Consider the following 18,881-nt stretch of genomic DNA (forward strand, 5'->3'; position numbering starts at 1 on the left):
CTCCTTACCAGTCACACTGCAAACCCACACCGACCATCCTCCATTCACAGAGGAGTCCCTCACCAAGACAGAAACTTAGCACTGTACCGATTATGCCAGCCAGCTCGTACCGTCTCGTCACGGTAAACACGGCCCCGGAAAGGGCCAAGCGGTTGGTCGGCCGCACCACTGAGGCTCTCAAGGACCGATATACTATTGAGCATGTCGCCAATTGCGAAAGTAAGAAGACTGCGGTGCGCGAAATGAAAAGCCAACGGACAATGAATCTCTGACAATGCCAAAAAATGCGCAGGGATCGATGAGGTGGAGAGCAAGGTTCAAGAGTACCAGCCCGATTTAGTAGTAAGCATCAGTCGCCAACACGGGTAATGCAAAGCTACATGTAGAATCACATCGCTAATGCTTGCCTTAGTTCTGCGCCTCCATGTGGACAAGCGACGAAGCGAACCAGATCCTGTCCACCGCGCGGTCAGTCAAGCCCGACATTAAGACGCACATCATCCCACATGGTCTACAGGTCGAGAGGGGTCCGGACGCCATCGTGGAGCACCTGCTTGAGGAGATACCTAAAATCTTGGACTCGTAAGGGAAGGGTATTCTGAAGGTTGTCGCTGGAAACAAAGGACATTGAACTTGGTTGGAGCAGTTTGCATCGCTGGGAAATAGGGAAGCAACTACGGTCCGGTGAAAATCGTACGTAACTCGGTGTACATGGATTAGGTTCTTGACACCATGTCACTGCCGCGTGAGCCTTGACTTTGAAGCCTCGAGCGAGGAGATGCGGCGAATCCAAGGGAGGATCACCGAGAATCGCCTGCAGGTCTTGCGCTTTGGTCGCATGTCAAAGGACGTGGAGTTGTACACGTACGTGTTTCATACTGGAATCATAAGTAGGGTCAACGGTTGGAAGGTCCATTCGGAACTTGGCGGGGTTGCTGCCTACCTAGCTACTTAAGTAGGTACCAGTGACGTATTACATACCAGTTGACGTGGCTCCTTCGCCAGACTGAGTGACCTACAAGTGTGGCTACATATGTACTTGCTTGGATATTGGAACTTGCCCGTGCAACATCGAATGAACTGCGCTGCCCATCATCTCCCACCCCCGGCATAAATAGCATTCATTGTTCAGAGATGTCGGCTCTCGTATCAACCGGATAATGATCCTTTGAGCTTGCCACCGAGATGGATTCTGTCCCGACTCCGCCCCCGCAGAATATCGGCACACGCGTTCGCAGACCCCGGACCGCCCGCGCCTGCGATGCCTGCAGGGCCAAGAAGAACAGGTGCGACGACGCATATCCATGCACGTACTGCAGGAGTAAGTACTCGTATCTCCCCTTCCTTGTTTGGCCCATCGCATCTCGTAACATGTGGCATGCCATTCGGCGGGACGTCTTGTCTAACACTTGACAGAACACAACCTCGACTGCGTCTACATGGGTCAGGATATTGGGCGTCGATATACTTCTGAGTGAGCTTCGAGTCATTTTCCCACACAAAGTCCCCGTCTCCGGCTAAACCGACCTCTTGGTAGTTATGTACGAGGCCTCGAGGACGAGGTGAAGCGGCTCGGGGCTCTGAAAGACAGTCTCGCCCAGGATCAACTAATCGTATCCCCCAACCATGTCCCAAGCTCGCAGCCAACTGGCCCTGCTTCCAGGGACGGCCCCGGACTCGAGCCGCAGAACGACCACCAGCAGCATCAGGCACAACGTAGCCATGTATCTACTCAGCGCCAGGGCCGTAGCTCCGGACAGGAGGTATCAGCAGTGAACCGGCACACCCGCAACGTCGAGTTCTATGGAAGCTCGTCGGCTTTTGCCCTTCTTTCACACGTCCAGCGGGCAGGAGGTGCGCCTACGGCCCCTACTGACGCCGAACATGACGATTCAATAGTGTCGAACCTGCACAACCCTGCCTTTTCACCGGCATCAGAACAACTCGGCCCACTGGGCGGGACTAGACAAGACTCGCCCAACTGCAGGTCGTCCCCATACTATCCGCAGTGCCGGAGCTTTATCCTGAGTTTTTTCTCTAGCATCCACTATGTGCATCCCATCTTATCCAAGGCTGAATTCTTGGGCCGTTGCGATCAACTACTATCAGGACAGCACTCGTCGACGGAAACGAGCTTCGTGGCATTGTATTATAGCATTTTATCCCTTGGCGCCCTTGTCGGGCCCAGGGACGATGATCCTATCGACGGTATACCTAATCTGCAATGGAGTAGAGCATTCTTTGACGAAGCTGTGCGGCGATGCCACAAACTCGGCATGGTCACCGATCTTGACATGGTGCACTGTTATTTCTTTCTGGTGAGTCATGTTATTGTCCATTCGGACTTCTTTGTACTTACCACACCACCAAGGCCAAGGTCTGCCAGAATGAGCTGAATCCACACTGTAAGTCATACTCACCAACTGATCTTTTGCTCATCCCCAAAGGGTTAACAGTTCTCCCAACTCTGCGCAGTGACATATATGTACATTGGACTAGCAGCAAGAACGGCATTGGCTATGGGCATTAACAGAGAGCCAAGAAATCAGCTTATCAAAGACGCTAGTCAGCTCAGAGCCGAGTCTCGAACATGGTGGTAGGTGGTGTTGTGTCCATGTCTTTATCAAATGTCAGGCTCATCATGATTTGCAGGGGTTTATATTCCTTAGAAGTGTAAGTTACGGTACCTCCCCGAGGTGCTCAACCTTTGCTCACCTTCCCGCCTAGAGAAATGTCCTTCTCCGTGGGTCGACCGGACACTCTTGGTGCTGATTTGTATCACAACCGTCGCTTTCCGGTCATTGAAGGAAATGAGGGTGTCGACTCCACCACTACCAACGTTGATTTGTTGGAACCATCTAATTGTGCGATCATCAAGTCAATGGTTGATCTTTCGAGAATCGTCAAGAACATCGGCCTAGAGATTTATCTTTCAGAAGACATCACTTTGCGAACCGTGGACCTTGCTTTCCGATTGCAGACTGACCTCGATAAATGGGCCGACAGCGTCCCCCCGGAGATCCGACCGAGGCTTAACGCCGCGGACCTGGTTTCACTGAAGTCTGCACGAGCTGCACAATGGATAAAAAGACAAAGACTTGTCCTGACTCTGCGTATGAACCAAGCTTTCGTGCCTAATGTACAGGGACGGTGTGACTTACGCGACATTCAGGGTATTTGAACCTGCGGATCCTCATGTTTGGCTCTTTCCTCCTCCCTTCATCTCCAACAGAGCGTGCTTCCATCATGAGGTCACAAGAGACGCAGCGAGGTATCCAGATATGTATCGATTCGGCGAAAAGCACGATCGAGATTATATTCATGATGTACCAACATCATGATTTCTTCAGAACATGGTAGGCGTACTACACCAGCTGCATGGTCCCAGTGACAATAATTGAGTGTGTAAAAGACTAACCTAGAACCCCGAATCAGGTTCTATAATACCACTTACGTCAGCTTCGCAGCGTCTATTATTCTCGTTTATTCCATGAAAGAAGCCACTGAAAGCGAGATGGAATCTCTCCTCAGCTTAGTTGGAAAGGCAATAGAGGTGCTGGAGACGATGGACGAGTGCGTGGTGGCTCTGAAGTCAGCCAAGCTGCTCCAACATGCCATGGAGCGTGCGAGGTCAAAGTTTACAACATCAGTGCCGACGGCCAACCCGGGACCCCTTATTTATGAACCTAGGGTGTTCTTAAACCATTATTGGGGGCCTCTGAATCTTATTGACGGCGACATGACTCCGGATTTTTCGTTTTATTTTAACGAACTGGATGCGAATAGCCAGCTTTTTGAACTGTAGCTCACCGCCAGATATCTTGAGTCAAATGCAAGTTGATGAGAGGCGATTGAAACTGCAATTTTTTGTTTTCGTAGCCCATTACACGCAAAGTGAATCCACTTTTAACAGATTTCCATGTGTCAACATAAACCAGACAATACTATTGATCGGCATTTCGGCAGCAAGACTCTTTATGCCTCGTTCTCAAATTGATTTATCAAGGTACCGATGTGCGGGAGAATTTCCACCGAGAAAGTGTCTCCCTTCTTAAGCGTGACCTTGGGGGATTTTCCTGCGCCAACTCCGGCTGGAGTACCTGTGATGATGACGGTGCCGGCACGTAATGTGGTGCCCTGTGACAGGAAGCTAACGAGCTCAGGCACACTAAAGATGAGGTCACTTTTCGAACGATGCCGAAAGGTTAGCCATTACCCGTGGAGTATACTTTCTTGGATTCTTTTTATTGGATCAAGAAGGGGGGGGGGGGGGAACTAATTTCATACTCTATGCCGCAGTCTTGCATGACGTCTGCGTTTTTAAGACCACGAATATGCAACTTTGAAGGGTCGGGGATTAAAGACTTTGAGACAAGCGCCGGGCCTTGAAAAGTGGTTAATCTTGGTAAGAAAACTCTCGAGGGGACTATTCCTATTAGGAGCAGCAAGGTGAAGGGTTGAATAATAATGACAGAGGAAACATGCTTACCAATCGGGCAGGACCCGTCAAAGCCCTTTGAGTAGCACCACTGCGACTGCGCAAACTGACAGCCCCTGCTCGAGACGTCGTTGGCCGCTGTATACCCGAGCACGTAGTCCATCGCTTCTTCCTTGGAAACGTTCTTGCACGTCTTGCCAATGACAATGGCGAGCTCGGACTCGTAGTCGCCTGTGTCGTCGGCCTGTGTTACGCGGGGTAGAACAGTCGGAGCAGGCCACGGGTCGGCTAACGAATCTGAAGGTTTTCTGTATCATGAGGCCATGAGAAGTTTGTTACCCGGACAGGTCCGAAAACCGTGGGAATCAGAAAAAACTTGCAAGAAAACTGTTGGTACAGTTGGCAGCTCTGCGTTGAGCTCACGAGCATGTTGTACGTACTGTTTGCGTAAAGTAAGAGTTGGTAGATGCCTCGGAAAGTCAATTACGTCGCGCGCTCGCGGATGGTGGGAATAATCAAGTCAGCTCTGGTCAGACTAACATTCAAACCAATGCAGCGAATAGTGCCGACCTCGTCGCGAGCCAAGGGGGATAGCACACGGTCGACCAGTTCTTTGTGCTCAGTCTTAACGCCAGGAGCAAGGACCGAGTTGCCTGACCAAACATGGGCATAGACGTCGTCTTTCTTGAACAGCGCTCCGCCAACATCGACCGTGGGACTCACTGGCTCACCGATGAGGATCTTCGAGGGCGCTGCCTTGGGTATAAAGCGTACTAGACCTGCGAGATCGGTTGAGCTTGCAAATTCCGCAGGCCGTAGTCATGTTATTTTGCACAGTCTTACGTGTAAAATCTTGGACAGCCATTATTCTTTGAGTGTGATGCCCTTGTTAGTAAGCGAGTAAGCGGTTACGTTTGATAGTTTGGTTTAACAATATACTAATAATAACGGAAGATACCTGTAAAAGAATAATTGAGAAGAAATCGACCTATGCGTTCTAAAAGCACACAAACAGGGTAGTGGACGTGGTATCGGAAGTATTGATATCGTCTCGTGACTCGGAGTACGGAATACACACATACCCGAAATCTCGGCCAATCGGTGAAGGGAACAGGATGCGGGGACTGGAGGAGGTCCCGCGCAAATCTTGCCCCATTTGAATGCCCGGAATTGCCGGGACCGTAGTTACTGATTGCGTCCACCTCCACAACTCACAATCCCGGCCCAGAGCCTCCGCCCAGAGCCTCCCAGAGTTTTCCTAGTGGAGTCTCGATTCGTGGAACGCTGCTTAATACTTACCAGGCCCAGGTCATCCAGGAATCAATTATCGTGCTCGTTGTGTGGCATGCCGATATAAGAGACAGAGACGGCTGCCTATACTCCAGAGGACTTGAGAGAGGGAGGGCAAATTGTTCAGTGTCCAGCAACATCTCAGCATGGCTTCGGATCGACAAGCTCGGCCAAAGGCGGCCGGGTCATATCACCAGTACCTTCCCGACCTGAATACACCACGCTTCCAGATGATGCAGCAGCAGGATGCTCATGAGTATGCCATGGCTTTTAAGGAGGGCGGCAATCCTCCCTGGCTCCACGCCCTCTACCTCCACTGGCGCTGTCTGTTCGAAGAACCATTCAAGGGCATCACAAATGACGGTAAGCCATAAAGCTCATCCTGCTAAGGCCGATAATGTACTTTCAATAGAAGCATGGCTAATCATGAGAATATTGTCAGGTTACAGGCACCGTGAGATCAGGACTTTTCCCTCTTCATGACGAAGGCATGCCCATTGAGAGGATAGTCGGTGCTGCAAACGCTGTATTAGCGCAACTAGACAACAAGCAGCGATCCATCCTCGAGTACCACATCGACTCGCCCGAGTGGCGCTCGTGGTCCAACCCAGAGTTTCTCCTTAGCAATAAGGGTCTACGGCTTGACGAGATAAGCGCCGAGGTCCGCAATAGCATTCTCAAAGTGCTTGAAGACACACTCTCTCCTGAAGGCTACGAGAAAGCCATTGGAGCCATGAGAATCAACGGCTACCTTGGCGAGCTGATTGGGGCGCGACGGGTCTGCAACGAGTTCTCGTACAATTTTGTGCTCTTTGGCAGGCCGTCGACGACCCAGCCCTGGGGGTTTTCTTTTTACGGCCACCACCTCTGCCTCAATATATTCTTGTACAAGACGCAGGCCGTCATCTCCCCGTGGTTCACGGGGGCGGAACCAAATCTCATCGATCATGGTCCACATGAAGGCACACGTATTCTCCACACTGAAGAGGCGTTGGGTCTGAATCTAATGCAGAGGCTGCCGCCTAATCAACAAAACAAGGCTCAAATCTACAAGTCGCAAAGGGATCCCGCGATGCCTAAAGGTCGCTGGAATCATGACGACCAACTCCATCTTTGTGGTGCTTACCGCGACAATCGCATAGTACCGTATGAAGGTGTTTTGGTGGCAGATATGCCGCTAGAGTGCCAAGACCTGGTAATTAGCATCTTGGAACAATACGCCTTGTATCTCCCGCAGACGGCGCGCACGTTGCGACTGCAAAGCTGCCAGTCGTGGTTCCACGAGACATATTTCTGCTGGATAGGGGGCTTTGAGAAAGATGATGCATTCTACTTTCGCATTCAGAGTCCCGTTATTATTGCCGAGTTTGATCACCACTCTGGAGTCTTCCTAACGAATAAGAAACCAGCTAAATTTCATATTCACACTCTGCTGCGAACACCTAATGCCGGAGACTACGGAATAGCGTTAAGACCGCTTATTCAAGGCACTAAGCAGGATTTTGTCTGGGAAGAAACGGGATAAGAATACTATATAAGTAATATATAAATAGAGGAGAGAATTTATAAAACTTTTTCTCGTATTAAGAGAGAGATAATAAAGTAATAACTAATAATTTAAGCTTTAAGTTGAACTAAGAAACGTAAGATATAGTTAAAGCTCTTATAAATATAGTAAATACAAGTGTATTTTATATTATATTATATATTATATTATATTATATTAAATATCAGCTGCAAAATGCGGCCATAGCGCACTAAGGTTTAACACACGTAGGTCCCAATAGCACAGTTAATTGCGGAGCGTTCCCTTTTATATTATGCGTTAGCTAATCGGTTGTGTTTAACATTATTTTCTTTTATTTTACCTTTTATAATTAGGCCTAACTGTTAAGGACTAGCTATACTATACTACTATAAGTATACGTCTTTAAAAAGTAAGAATAAACTTAAGAAGAAAGAGAAAGAGAAAGAAAGGTTTCTCTCTTCTTACTCTTCTTTATATCTTTACCTAGCCTATAAATTATTTAAGTTAAGTTTAAGCTACCTTTATATTAGGTTTAACTTAAGCTTAAGCTATTAGCTTAAGCTTATAATATACCCTTTTACTTACCTAAGCTCTCTTAATATTTAATTAATAGTTATATAAGGCGCGTTATACTCTCTTTTTACCTCTTATATTTATTTATTTTTATTTTTTTATAAGAGTAAGGTAAATTAAGTATAAAATAAATCTCTTATAATATCTTTTTCTTATTCTTTATAACCTCTTATTTTTATCTTTTTCTTAAAATAATTTTAAATTTTATTACACGCGTTTTCCTATAAAATTTATTTATTAAGCTTTTAAATTAATCCCTTTATTCTTACGTTAATTTAAAAAAAGAAAAATAATAATATAGCTAATATTATTAGCGCTCTTTTACTCTCTTTTACCCTATACTTTAAACGCTATTTAAGTAACTTTATTATAAAAGATAACTTGTAAGGTGGTTAGGGAACCCCGCTTACCTATAACGCGATTAATAACGTTACGTGGAATGGGGGCTTTAAGACTATATCCCCTATATCTTGTATAATTAAAAAAAAGAATAAGCTTTAATTATTATAATATAACTACTTTTACTTTAATTACCTAACTTTTAGTCTCTCTTATAATCTTATAATTTCTAAAGCTTCTTAAAAAGTTACTTAATTAAAATAATAGGGATAAGCACTTAAAGAACCCCTATTTTATAAGCGCCTTTACCTTTAATAATAGAGAACCTAATAGAATTATTAAGTAACTGAGAGAATATAATAGCTTTAAGTAAAGGGAAAACACTTAAATAATTAAATAAAGCTATTATAGCTCTTTAAAATTAAATCGCTTAATTAAAGAAGTTATAAGAGCTTTAAAAAAAGAAAAAGAAGCTATAAAAATTAATTCTTAGAATTACCTACTTAATAGTAAAAAAGAGGTGTAACTTTTATAATTTAAAGGAAAGTAATAATTAAAAAGTATAGGTTAAGAATATTAACTCTCTTTATTATTTAATAAACCCTTAAAAGTATAAGATTTAAATAAATAACTTAAATTATACTTTTAATAAAGTAAAACGTAAGTATTATAAAGATTACTAGAAGATTCTCTTTACCTTAAATTATATAGACTTAAAATATAAGGTAAGATAAAATTAATACCTAAATAAATAATTAATAAATTAAAAGAAAGACCTTAAAAATAATTAAAATACGTTTTAAAATTAAACCCTTACACTTTTAAAGAACGCGAAAAATTATAAGGCTTAAATAGCTATATAACTAGAATAAGTAAAGTAACGCGAAAATTAAAGCTTTATAAACTTTAATATTTACCTAGAACTACTAGAGAAATACCTAAAAAAAGCTAGCGAAAAGTTATAAGCGCTTACCCTTTTTACTAAGCTATAACTTAAACTTTAAAACTATATAAACCTATATACTTTTATCTTTAAAAAAACTTAAAAAGAAGTAGTTTAAATTACCTAATAATTCTAAGATATTATATTAAAGAGAAATAAGCGAAAGGCTAACTTATCTTAATTAAAAAGCTCTTTAAAGATATCTTAATAAGGAAAAAGTAACTTATTAAAAGCTTACTTTAATAATAAAAGGTTCTTATAATTAAATTACTATAATTAAAACCTAAACTTAATTAAGTAAGAAAAGCTACGTTATTATAATTATAATAGTAAGAATTACCTTTAACTTACTTATAATAAACCACTTAAAAATAACTTAAATAATTAAGAAAATACTTAAAGGTTAAAGTAATTACTTTTACTTTAACTTTAAGCTAAGAAGTATTAATAGGCTAGTACTTTAATATAAAGGTTATTATATCTAAGTGTAATACTATAAAAACCCACGTTAATCTTAATAGTTATATAATACTTAACCTTATTAGTATTAACTTTATAAGGTAATAAAAACTACGCTAAGTAAAGGTAATAGCCTCTATTTTATAATTAATTAGAACCCTTATAATCCTCTAATATAATATATATAAAGTACCCGTTTAAGCTATTAACTCTTATAGGTATAAGCGTACCTTAAAGCTATTATATATTACTATTAAAAGGGACTTAAACTTAAAGAGAAACCCTATCTTAATAGAGATATATATACTAGTTAAATAAAAGATATATATAGTTATATATAGCTAAAAATAGTAGTATAAGTCTTAAAAAGGGGGTTTCTTACTAAATAATCCCCGTAAATTTACTAAGAAGTGCTAAAACGCAGCTTAAATTTATGCTATTACTAGTATACTTAAGAAAGACTTTCTTACCTTAAGAGGTAAAGAGCTAGTAAAAGGGTATAATTTTATAAATAATATTTTAATAGAGCTTTATAGCTTTAAGAATATCTTTATAAATAGTTATTTTAAGACTCTACTATTATATAAGAATACTAACTATAATATTAACCTTTTACCTAATATTATACCGCCTTATAGATCTATTTACCCGCTATTTTAAGCTAAGCTAAAGGAACTCTATTAGTATATTAATGAAAACCTAGTAAATAAACGAATAACACCTTTAAAAAGCTTAGCTAGGGTATTAATTCTATTTATATCTAAGAAGAATAAGACTCTAAGATTATATATAGATTATAGGGGATTAAATAGGGTAATTTAAAGGAATTATTACGTATTACCCTTAATTTTAAAGTTACTTAATAGATATTAAAAGGCTAAGTTCTTCTTAAAGATTAATATTAAGAATAACTATTATAAAATATAAATAAAAAAGAGAGATAAGTAAAAGATAGCCTTTTAAATCTATTATAGGTACTATAAATACTTAATTATACCCTTTAGCCTTATAAACGTACCTATTACTTTCTAGAATTATATCTATTAAGCCTTATAAGGGCTAATTAATATTATTTATATAGTATATTTAAATAATATTTTAATCTTCTTTAAAATAAAAGAGAAATATACTTTCTATATTACCTAAATATTAAAATAAATATAAGTAGCTAAGCTATTTATAAAGCTATTTAAGTGCGCTTTCTATTAAATCTTTATAGAATTTCTAGGGTTTATCCTATTAATTAATAGCCTTTTAATAGATTTAAAACGAGTATAAATTATCTAAGAATAAAAGAAACTAATAACGTATTATAAGGTATAAGTATTCCTAGAATTCTATAACTTTTACTAATAATTTATATAAAGCTACTCTAGAATAATAGTACCCTTAAACGCCTTATTAAAGGGGAGTTAAAATAGTAAAAAGCCTAATTACCTAACCTTTATAAGTAAAGAATAACTAGCGTTTAACCGTTTAAAGAATACCTTTATAAGAGCCTCTCTCCTTTAATATTATAATTTAAGTAGGGTAATTTAAATTAAGATAAACACGTTTAATTTTATAATAGCTAGAATTCTCTTATAATTAAATAATAAGGGGTAATATTACCCTATTATATTCTAGTCTTAGAAGTTTATTAATATAAAAAGAAATTATAGAATATTAAACTAAAAATTATTTATTATAATAAAATTATTTAAATACTAGTAATATTATATAAAAGGGGTAGTAAACCTAATTAAAGTTCTATTAAACTACTATAACCTTTAAATATTTATAAGATAGCTTAAGTTAAATAGGCGCTAAGCTTACTAGTATATATTTTTATTACCCTTTAACTTTATTATTAAGTATTAATCTAGTAAGAGTAACCTAATAGATAGGCTATTAAGGTAACCTAATTATAAAGGTAAAGCTATATTTAATAGAGAGCTATTACTAGACTTATAAAAGAAGCTAGTAATTATTTAAGAAAAAGTAAAGAATACTTTAAGAAACTATAAAAATAACGGTAAGAAGCTAACGTTTAATTAAATATATAAAGCCTTAAGACCTTTAAGAGAGGGGTATTTAATTTACGTAAGCTAAGTAACCGCTATAAGTTTAGTAATTATCACTTATTTTACTAATAAATTTAAGGAGAAAGTAAGTGTAATAAGTATAATTATACGAAGCTAAGTAAAGTATATTATAAGATAATAGTTAATTTATAAGAATAAACTAGCTATATTACTTAAAGAACTCTTACTTTAAGCTTAAAGCTATAACCTAAATATATAAAAGTAATTTATTAGTAAGCTAATAGTAAAATAAAAAGAAAAGAAGAATTAAATAAAAGATAAGAGTAGTCTTTTATTATATAAGAATAAAGTAACTATACCCTAAAATTTAAAGATACGTTAAGAGTTACTTAAGCTATATTATAATAATCTACTAGTAGGTTACTTTAAAATAAAAAGAATCTTAAAACTATTATAACGTAACTTTTACTAGCTATATATATAAGGTAAAGTAAAAGATTATATTATAAGTTATATAATTTACTAAGAGGTAATAACCTAATAATATTACCTGTATAACGCGCTAGAATTACTATTAGTTTCGTAATAATCTTAGGTTACAATATTAATAGACTTTATAATAAGGCTACCTAAAATAAAGTACCTTAAGTAAAGCGTTAATATAATACTAATAATAGTAGATTAACTTACTAAGTATTCTCTTTTTCTAGTAATTAATACTACTATTAAAGCTACGAAACTAGTAGAACTCTTTTACTATAAGGTTAAACTTTAATTTAACGTATTAGAAGATATTATCTTTAATAGAGAGCTAGTATTTACTAGTTAATTTTAGTTAAACCTTTATTACTTATTTAAGATAAAAAGAAGGCTTTTAATAGCTTTTTACTCGTAAATAAACGGGTAAATAAAAAGAATAAATTAAACTATAAAGTATTACTTATATTATTTTATTATAGGTAATTAATTAATATAAGCGTAATTATTATTATAAGCTTAATTCGCTTATAATAACGCGAAGAGTAATATAATAAATTACTTACTTAATTATAGTTTAATAGGGTATAACTTAAAGTTTTACTTTTACCTTAAAGTTAAAGCTTATTAAAAGAGAGTACTTACCACGAAAACTCGTATAATTAAGCTTAAGAAAGTATAAGAATAACTTTAAATTAACTAGTAAAAAGCTATAGAATTCTAAGCGAAGTACTATAACTAATAGTATACACCTCTTACTTTATATAAGGGGAACTTAATAGGCCTAGCTATAAAGAATATTAAATTTAAAGTTAGAAAATAAAAGCTTATTCCCTACTATATTAAACCCTTTTAAATCCTAGAAACTATTAGAAAATAAGTATATTACTTAACGCTATTAGAATAATATAACTACCTTTATAACGTCTTTTATATTAGCCTATTAAAGCCGTAAAAAAAGCGGGAAAATACTAGTAAAAACTCGCTTTTAATACTAAACCTTAAAGAGAATAATAAAGAGTATAAAGTTAAAGAAGTTAAGAATTAAAGAGAGTCTTAAAAAGGTATTTATTATCTAATAAAGTGAAAAGAATAGCCCTTTAAGTATAACTAATAGGTAGTTATTAAAGATATAGTTAATATATTTAAGGTAATTATTATATTCTAATAAAATAAGAATAAACGAAAAGCTAATAAAACGTTATAAGAAAACTACGAGTAAGAGACTATTACACGAAAATTAAACGATTTGTTACGAACTAAGGGTACCTAAAGCAGTTAGCTGGCATTATAGGCCGCTAGCATGCAAACAAGAATAGGGCCTAACGGGATCGCAGGTCACGTGAGGGGATTAGATAGGATTAGTTTAATTTAACTTAATAGATTAGAGGGGATTAACCTAATCTAGTATAGGGGATTAAATAGAATTTATTTAATCTAAGACTATAATAGAGAAATAAACGAGTACTTAAGAAGGGGGTATTCCTATAAGTTAAATAGTCTAGTTCTCTATTAATTAATCTAAGTAATAGTCTTACTATTAAGAGTTATACTCTTAATAGCCTTATTATAATACTACTTAAAAAGCTACTTTATAATATTTAACTTAACTTACTTTCTAAGAAATAAACCTATTATACCTTAAAACCTAAGCTATTATTACATTTTAATTAATTCTATTTAATAAGTTACCTTAAAACTTTAAGTAATAATAACTTCTAAGATATTTACTTTAAGCGAAAAGACTATTATGTTACGAACGACACTGCACAAGACACGGGACGGGACCGCACCGGCTAGGACAGGCACGACCCGTGGGCACAAGAAGAAGGCAGGGGCACGTGGCTAGTCACGTGACCTAAGAGGCGATCAAAGAGGTCGATGTTCAAACACATTAACCGGGGAGGATCAAACCGACCAAACCTTAAGCTAGTCGATTAAGGTTTAAAGGGATCGATAGTCAAGCCAATCGATCTAGGACTATAATAGAGAGGTAGACGAGTACTTAAGGAGGGAGTATTCCCATAGTTAGATAGTCTAGTTCTCTATTAATCAATCTAAGCAATAGTTTTACTATTAAGAGTTATACTCTTAACGGCCTTATTGTAATACTACTTAAAAGCTACTCTATAGCATTCAACCTAACTTACTTCCTAAGAAATAAACCTATTATGCCTTAGAACCTAAGCTACTGTTACATTTTAATTAAATCCTATTTAGTAAGTTACCTTAAAACTTTAAGCAGTAACGACTTCTAAGATATCTACTTTAAGCGGAAAGACTACCAACCTAGGGAGATAATAAAGTACCTTTATAATAAGATTACCGAGCTTAAGAAGCAGAATTGACAGCTTCTTAACCGACAGAATAATCTCTACGAGAAACTTAAGGCACGAGAAGAGAAACTTATAGCAGTTCAAAATCTCACACCTGCATCCTCTATTAACAATAACAACATGCTAAAATTCCCCAAGCCTAAATCATACGATAGTTACAAGGGTAATGTAAGGAACTTTCTTACACAAGCCTAAGCTTACCTACAAGTCAACGAAAAAATCTATATGACACTTGAGTTACAGATTCTTTACATTAGCAACCTCTTAACTAGGAAAGCAATAGAATAGTAGGAGCTAACCCTCCACGCATATCTTAAGCACAGCGCTAAAGCTAGAGTAAAAGTTATCCACATCTTCTTTAATTACAAAACCTTTAAAGAACGACTTCTCGCTACATTTAGAAACCCTAATAAGCATAAAGAAGCTATATAACAGCTTACTTGACTCAAGTAAACCGGATTTGTAGCTTACTATGCTAGGGAGTTTAAACGCATTACAGTAAAACTCAACTAGAATACCAAACCCAAAATAAAAGTTTTCTATTAAGAACTTAAAGAAGAAGTAAAGGATAACGTTTATCGAGAAGATCGTCCTAAGTTATTTAACGACTTTATTAAAATGGTTATTAAGGCAAACAACCGTCTATACAAGCAACGTCACGAAAAAAGTCACAGGAAATTCGGATCATATGCTAGGTTTAATAAACCTAATAGTAGCAAGCCACGCTAAACATTGATAGCATACGGGTACCACGCTGGACCTATAGAACTTAACGCCGCGAATAAGGAAAAGGGGAAGACTTATTATAATTATAGTAAGACTAGACACTTTACGAATAAATGTAAAGCCCTAAAGAAGCTATGGAAGCTAATTCCTAAAGGTAGAAAGCTCTATGCCGCAAACCGAGAAAACTTACCCACGCGAAATCTTAATATAGCAAGTAATAAAGGAAGCCCCACGTTAACAAATAATATTAGTTCGAATAAAGATTAGAAATTCGGAACCTAACTAGTACCTAATAACTTTTAGGAATACTAAACACCCTCACCAAAAAGTAAACCTTTACTAGAACGGATCTAAGAAGAAGAGAATTATTCAACTAAGAAAGATAAACCTAAAATCGAATACAAACTCCTTAATTAAACCTTCTATTATAATAACAATTACTACACGCACCTTAGTAGCAAGCAAGGTAACGGATAGTTTCCACGAGAATAAAAGGGAAGAAGAATAACCCTTACGATACAACCGAAATTACAACGAACCGATTCAAAGATATTAAACGGGAAGTTATACTATGCTAAGAATAACACACACACTATCCAGATTACGCCCTCACAATCCGAGAAAGGAAACTGTGTAACTGCGAGTAACTCACTTAGTCTAAGTTCAATTAACACAAATAGTAGATCAAGTAATCACCAAGGAAGCTCTAACAAGACGCCGGAAGATAATCGCTAATAATAGCGCTTAAAGATACGCGCTAAACAACAATAAGAGGAGAGGAACAATAAATTAGGAAATAACAGCCGTCGTCGTAATTAAAACCGATTCCTTAACGGAGATCTAACAGGTCTCTATGTATTACAAACATTAGCAGTACTATACACCTTATAGTTAATATAACTATAATAGAAAGAAAGATCCAGGCAATAATCAATAGCGGAGCACAAGGAAATTTTATCTCGCTAAATCTCGTTAACAAATTACAATTGCCTTAGACACCTAAAGACAAGCCCTACCAACTCACGACTATAGAAGGAACTACGGTAAAGTATAGCTACGAAGTAGTTAACATGGAGATCGCGTAGCTTCTTATTAATATACAAGGCACGAAACACCAAGTTACACTAGATATCACAGTGATCTCAAAACACGATGTTATATTAGGGATACCCTAATTACAAGCGAGTAATCCACGAGTCAATTAGAGAACCGGCCAACTTTAATGGGATTTACTAGAATGCGGTTATAAAGCAGAGAGCGGCCTACAAAGGGCACCTCATTCAAACTACAATAGGCCTCTAGGAATATATATAATTGCTAGAGAGCTAAAAGCTAAGATAACGAAGATTCCCAAGAAATACTCACAGTATAGCAAGCTATTTAGCGGAGAGCTAGAAACAGGACTACTAGAGCATTTACGCTAGGACCACGAGATTAGACTCTAGCCTAGTACTAAACCAACGTTCAATAAGATTTATCCTTAGAACCCTAAGCAAGACAAGGCGCTTAAGGAGTATCTAGAGGACATGTTATAGAAGGGATATATAAGACTATTAGAGTCCCTAGCAGGATACCCAATCCTATAGGTATTAAAGAAGAACGGGAAACTATAACTATACATTAATTACTAACACTTAAATAAGATCACAATCAAGAATTAATACCCGTTACCGCTTATAACGGAAATCAGAGATAAAGTTAGAAAAGCTAAATGGTTCACTACACTCGACTTAAAAGGAGCCTATAACCTTATACGAATAAAAGAAGGCCACGAGTAAATAATAGCATTTTAAACTAATAGAGGACACTACGAATATTTAGTAATACCTTTTGGGCTTACCAACACACCAGCAACCTTTTAAAGAATAATTAATACAATCTTACGAAAACAACTAGGAGTGTTTATGGTTATATACCTTAACAATATCCTTATTTATTTAAATACCCTTAAGGAACATAAACGACATATATATAAGGTACTATAAACTCTATAGGATAATAAACTCTTAGTTAAAGCCTTAAAATACTAGTTCCACTAGAATACTATACACTTTCTAGGGTACGTGCTCATATACGGAGAAATACAAATAAGCCTAGATAAGATTAAAACCATTAAGGAATAGCCTACACCAAAGAATCTAAAAGAAGTTAGAGGATTTATAGCATTCGTAAACTTCTACCGCAAGTTCTTAAGCGAATATGGAGACATTTTACGACCTCTCATAAACCTAATAAAGAAAGAAGTTAGCTTCTAATAGAATAAACTAGAAGCCACGGCATTCCAGAAGATAAAAGATTTAGTTACGTTAAAACCTGTATTAAAAGCACCTAATTAAAATAAACCTTATAAGCTTAAAACGGACGCCTTAGACTTTACACTAGGCGAATAGCTTAAATAATAAGATAATTAAGGAAGATTACACCTAGTTGCATTCTTCTCGAAGAAACTCCACGGACCTAAACTCAATTATAGAATCCACGATAAAGAACTCATAGCTATTATTAAGTGCTTTAAAGAATAGAGACACTATCTTATAGGAGTAAAGCATTAAATTAAGGTCTATACTAACTATAAGAATCTCATATCGTTCTTAACTATAAAGGATCTAAATAAACGACAGATTAGATGGTATAAAACCCTTACGGATTATAACTTTAAAATTATATACTATAAAGGATCTAAAAACGGAAGAGTAAACGCGCTTAGCCGAAAAGAGGACTTAAAATCGGATAAGCAAGTAAGTAATACACCCTTACTACGCGCTATTAAGGATAGAAACCTTATGCTAGGCACCTAAGAAATTAATATAACCTAGTAAGTTAAGCCAGATAAAACATGGATGTATTGGATCGTATTATACATTAATAATAATAGCTATCTAGATAATTAGGAAACGAAAACGCATTTATCTAAGGAAGGTAAGACCTTCTTGTATAATAAACGGTAGTATATTCCCAGTACACTTTAAGAATAGCTTATTAAGGAAATATACGAGCACCCACTACACGAACATTAAGGTGTAGGGAAAACGATTAGTAGGCTAAGAAGATCGTACGACTTCCTAGAAAGCAGAAAAATAGTATAAGAAGTTATTAAGAAATGCAATACGTGCAACAAAGCAAAATTAGCGCAACACGCACTATACGGAGAATTACAACTAATATTACCACCTAAAAGAGCATGGTAAACTATTATAATAGACTTTATCGTTAAACTACCAAAGTCAAAAGAACCTATAATAGGAGTAGCTTACAATAGCATCCTAGTTATTGTGGATAAACTTATAAAATACGCCTACTACATTCCATACAAGGAATCAAGCAATACTAAGGACTTAGCGTATATATTCTTCAAAACAGTTATTACACAACATGGATTACTAATAAAGCTTATATTAGATCGCGACAAATTGTTCACCTTAAACTTTTAGAAATACCTTATAAAAACTATAAAGATTAAACAAAGCTTATTAACAGCATTCTACCTATAATTAGATAGACAAACAGAAATCTTAAACTAAATACTTGAATAATATCTGCGAAGCTATATTAACTACCAATAGAATAATTAGGTAAAATAGCTACCACTAGCATAATAGGCTTATAATAGCTCTAAGATTAACAATATAAAGATATTACCATTTAGGGTAAATTACGGATTTAACCCTATTATCGAAACACATATAACACAGAATGTAAACGCGCTAGCAGCTATAATGTATACAGCAACCATAATAGAAATACAGAA

General features: G+C 36.6%; 5 protein-coding genes across 5 annotated transcripts; 4 read left to right on the forward strand and 1 right to left on the reverse strand.

Moving 5' to 3' along the window:
* Positions 1–92: 92 nt before the first annotated feature.
* Positions 93–586, forward strand: J3458_013103 (uncharacterized protein; the record flags this gene model as incomplete). Its single annotated transcript, XM_007816372.2, has 3 exons — positions 93–219; positions 293–342; positions 413–586. 3 exons carry the CDS (start codon positions 93–95, stop codon positions 584–586), a joined length of 351 nt encoding a protein of 116 aa, XP_007814563.2.
* Positions 587–1,185: 599 nt separating this feature from the next.
* J3458_013104 (uncharacterized protein) lies at positions 1,186–2,600 on the forward strand (the record flags this gene model as incomplete). The annotated part of the gene is made up of 5 exons (XM_066120250.1): positions 1,186–1,321; positions 1,417–1,474; positions 1,538–2,318; positions 2,372–2,405; positions 2,476–2,600. The coding sequence occupies 5 exons, from the start codon at positions 1,186–1,188 to the stop codon at positions 2,598–2,600; spliced, it is 1,134 nt and encodes a 377-aa protein (XP_065974535.1).
* Positions 2,601–2,731: 131 nt separating this feature from the next.
* J3458_013105 (uncharacterized protein) lies at positions 2,732–3,181 on the forward strand (the record flags this gene model as incomplete). The annotated part of the gene is made up of 1 exon (XM_066120251.1): positions 2,732–3,181. One exon carries the CDS (start codon positions 2,732–2,734, stop codon positions 3,179–3,181), a length of 450 nt encoding a protein of 149 aa, XP_065974536.1.
* Positions 3,182–3,864: 683 nt separating this feature from the next.
* On the reverse strand, positions 3,865–5,303 carry J3458_013106 (uncharacterized protein; the record flags this gene model as incomplete). The annotated part of the gene is made up of 5 exons (XM_066120252.1): positions 3,865–4,183; positions 4,288–4,384; positions 4,490–4,746; positions 4,926–5,217; positions 5,282–5,303. The coding sequence occupies 5 exons, from the start codon at positions 5,301–5,303 to the stop codon at positions 3,976–3,978; spliced, it is 876 nt and encodes a 291-aa protein (XP_065974537.1). The 3' UTR covers positions 3,865–3,975.
* Positions 5,304–5,874: 571 nt separating this feature from the next.
* On the forward strand, positions 5,875–7,253 carry J3458_013107 (uncharacterized protein; the record flags this gene model as incomplete). Its single annotated transcript, XM_007816369.2, has 2 exons — positions 5,875–6,091; positions 6,178–7,253. The coding sequence occupies 2 exons, from the start codon at positions 5,875–5,877 to the stop codon at positions 7,251–7,253; spliced, it is 1,293 nt and encodes a 430-aa protein (XP_007814560.2).
* Between the last annotated feature and the right edge of the window lie 11,628 nt (positions 7,254–18,881).

Source organism: Metarhizium acridum (assembly GCF_019434415.1).
Source record: "Metarhizium acridum strain ARSEF 324 chromosome Unknown scaffold_276, whole genome shotgun sequence".
In the NCBI taxonomy this organism is placed as follows: Eukaryota; Fungi; Ascomycota; class Sordariomycetes; order Hypocreales; family Clavicipitaceae; genus Metarhizium; species Metarhizium acridum.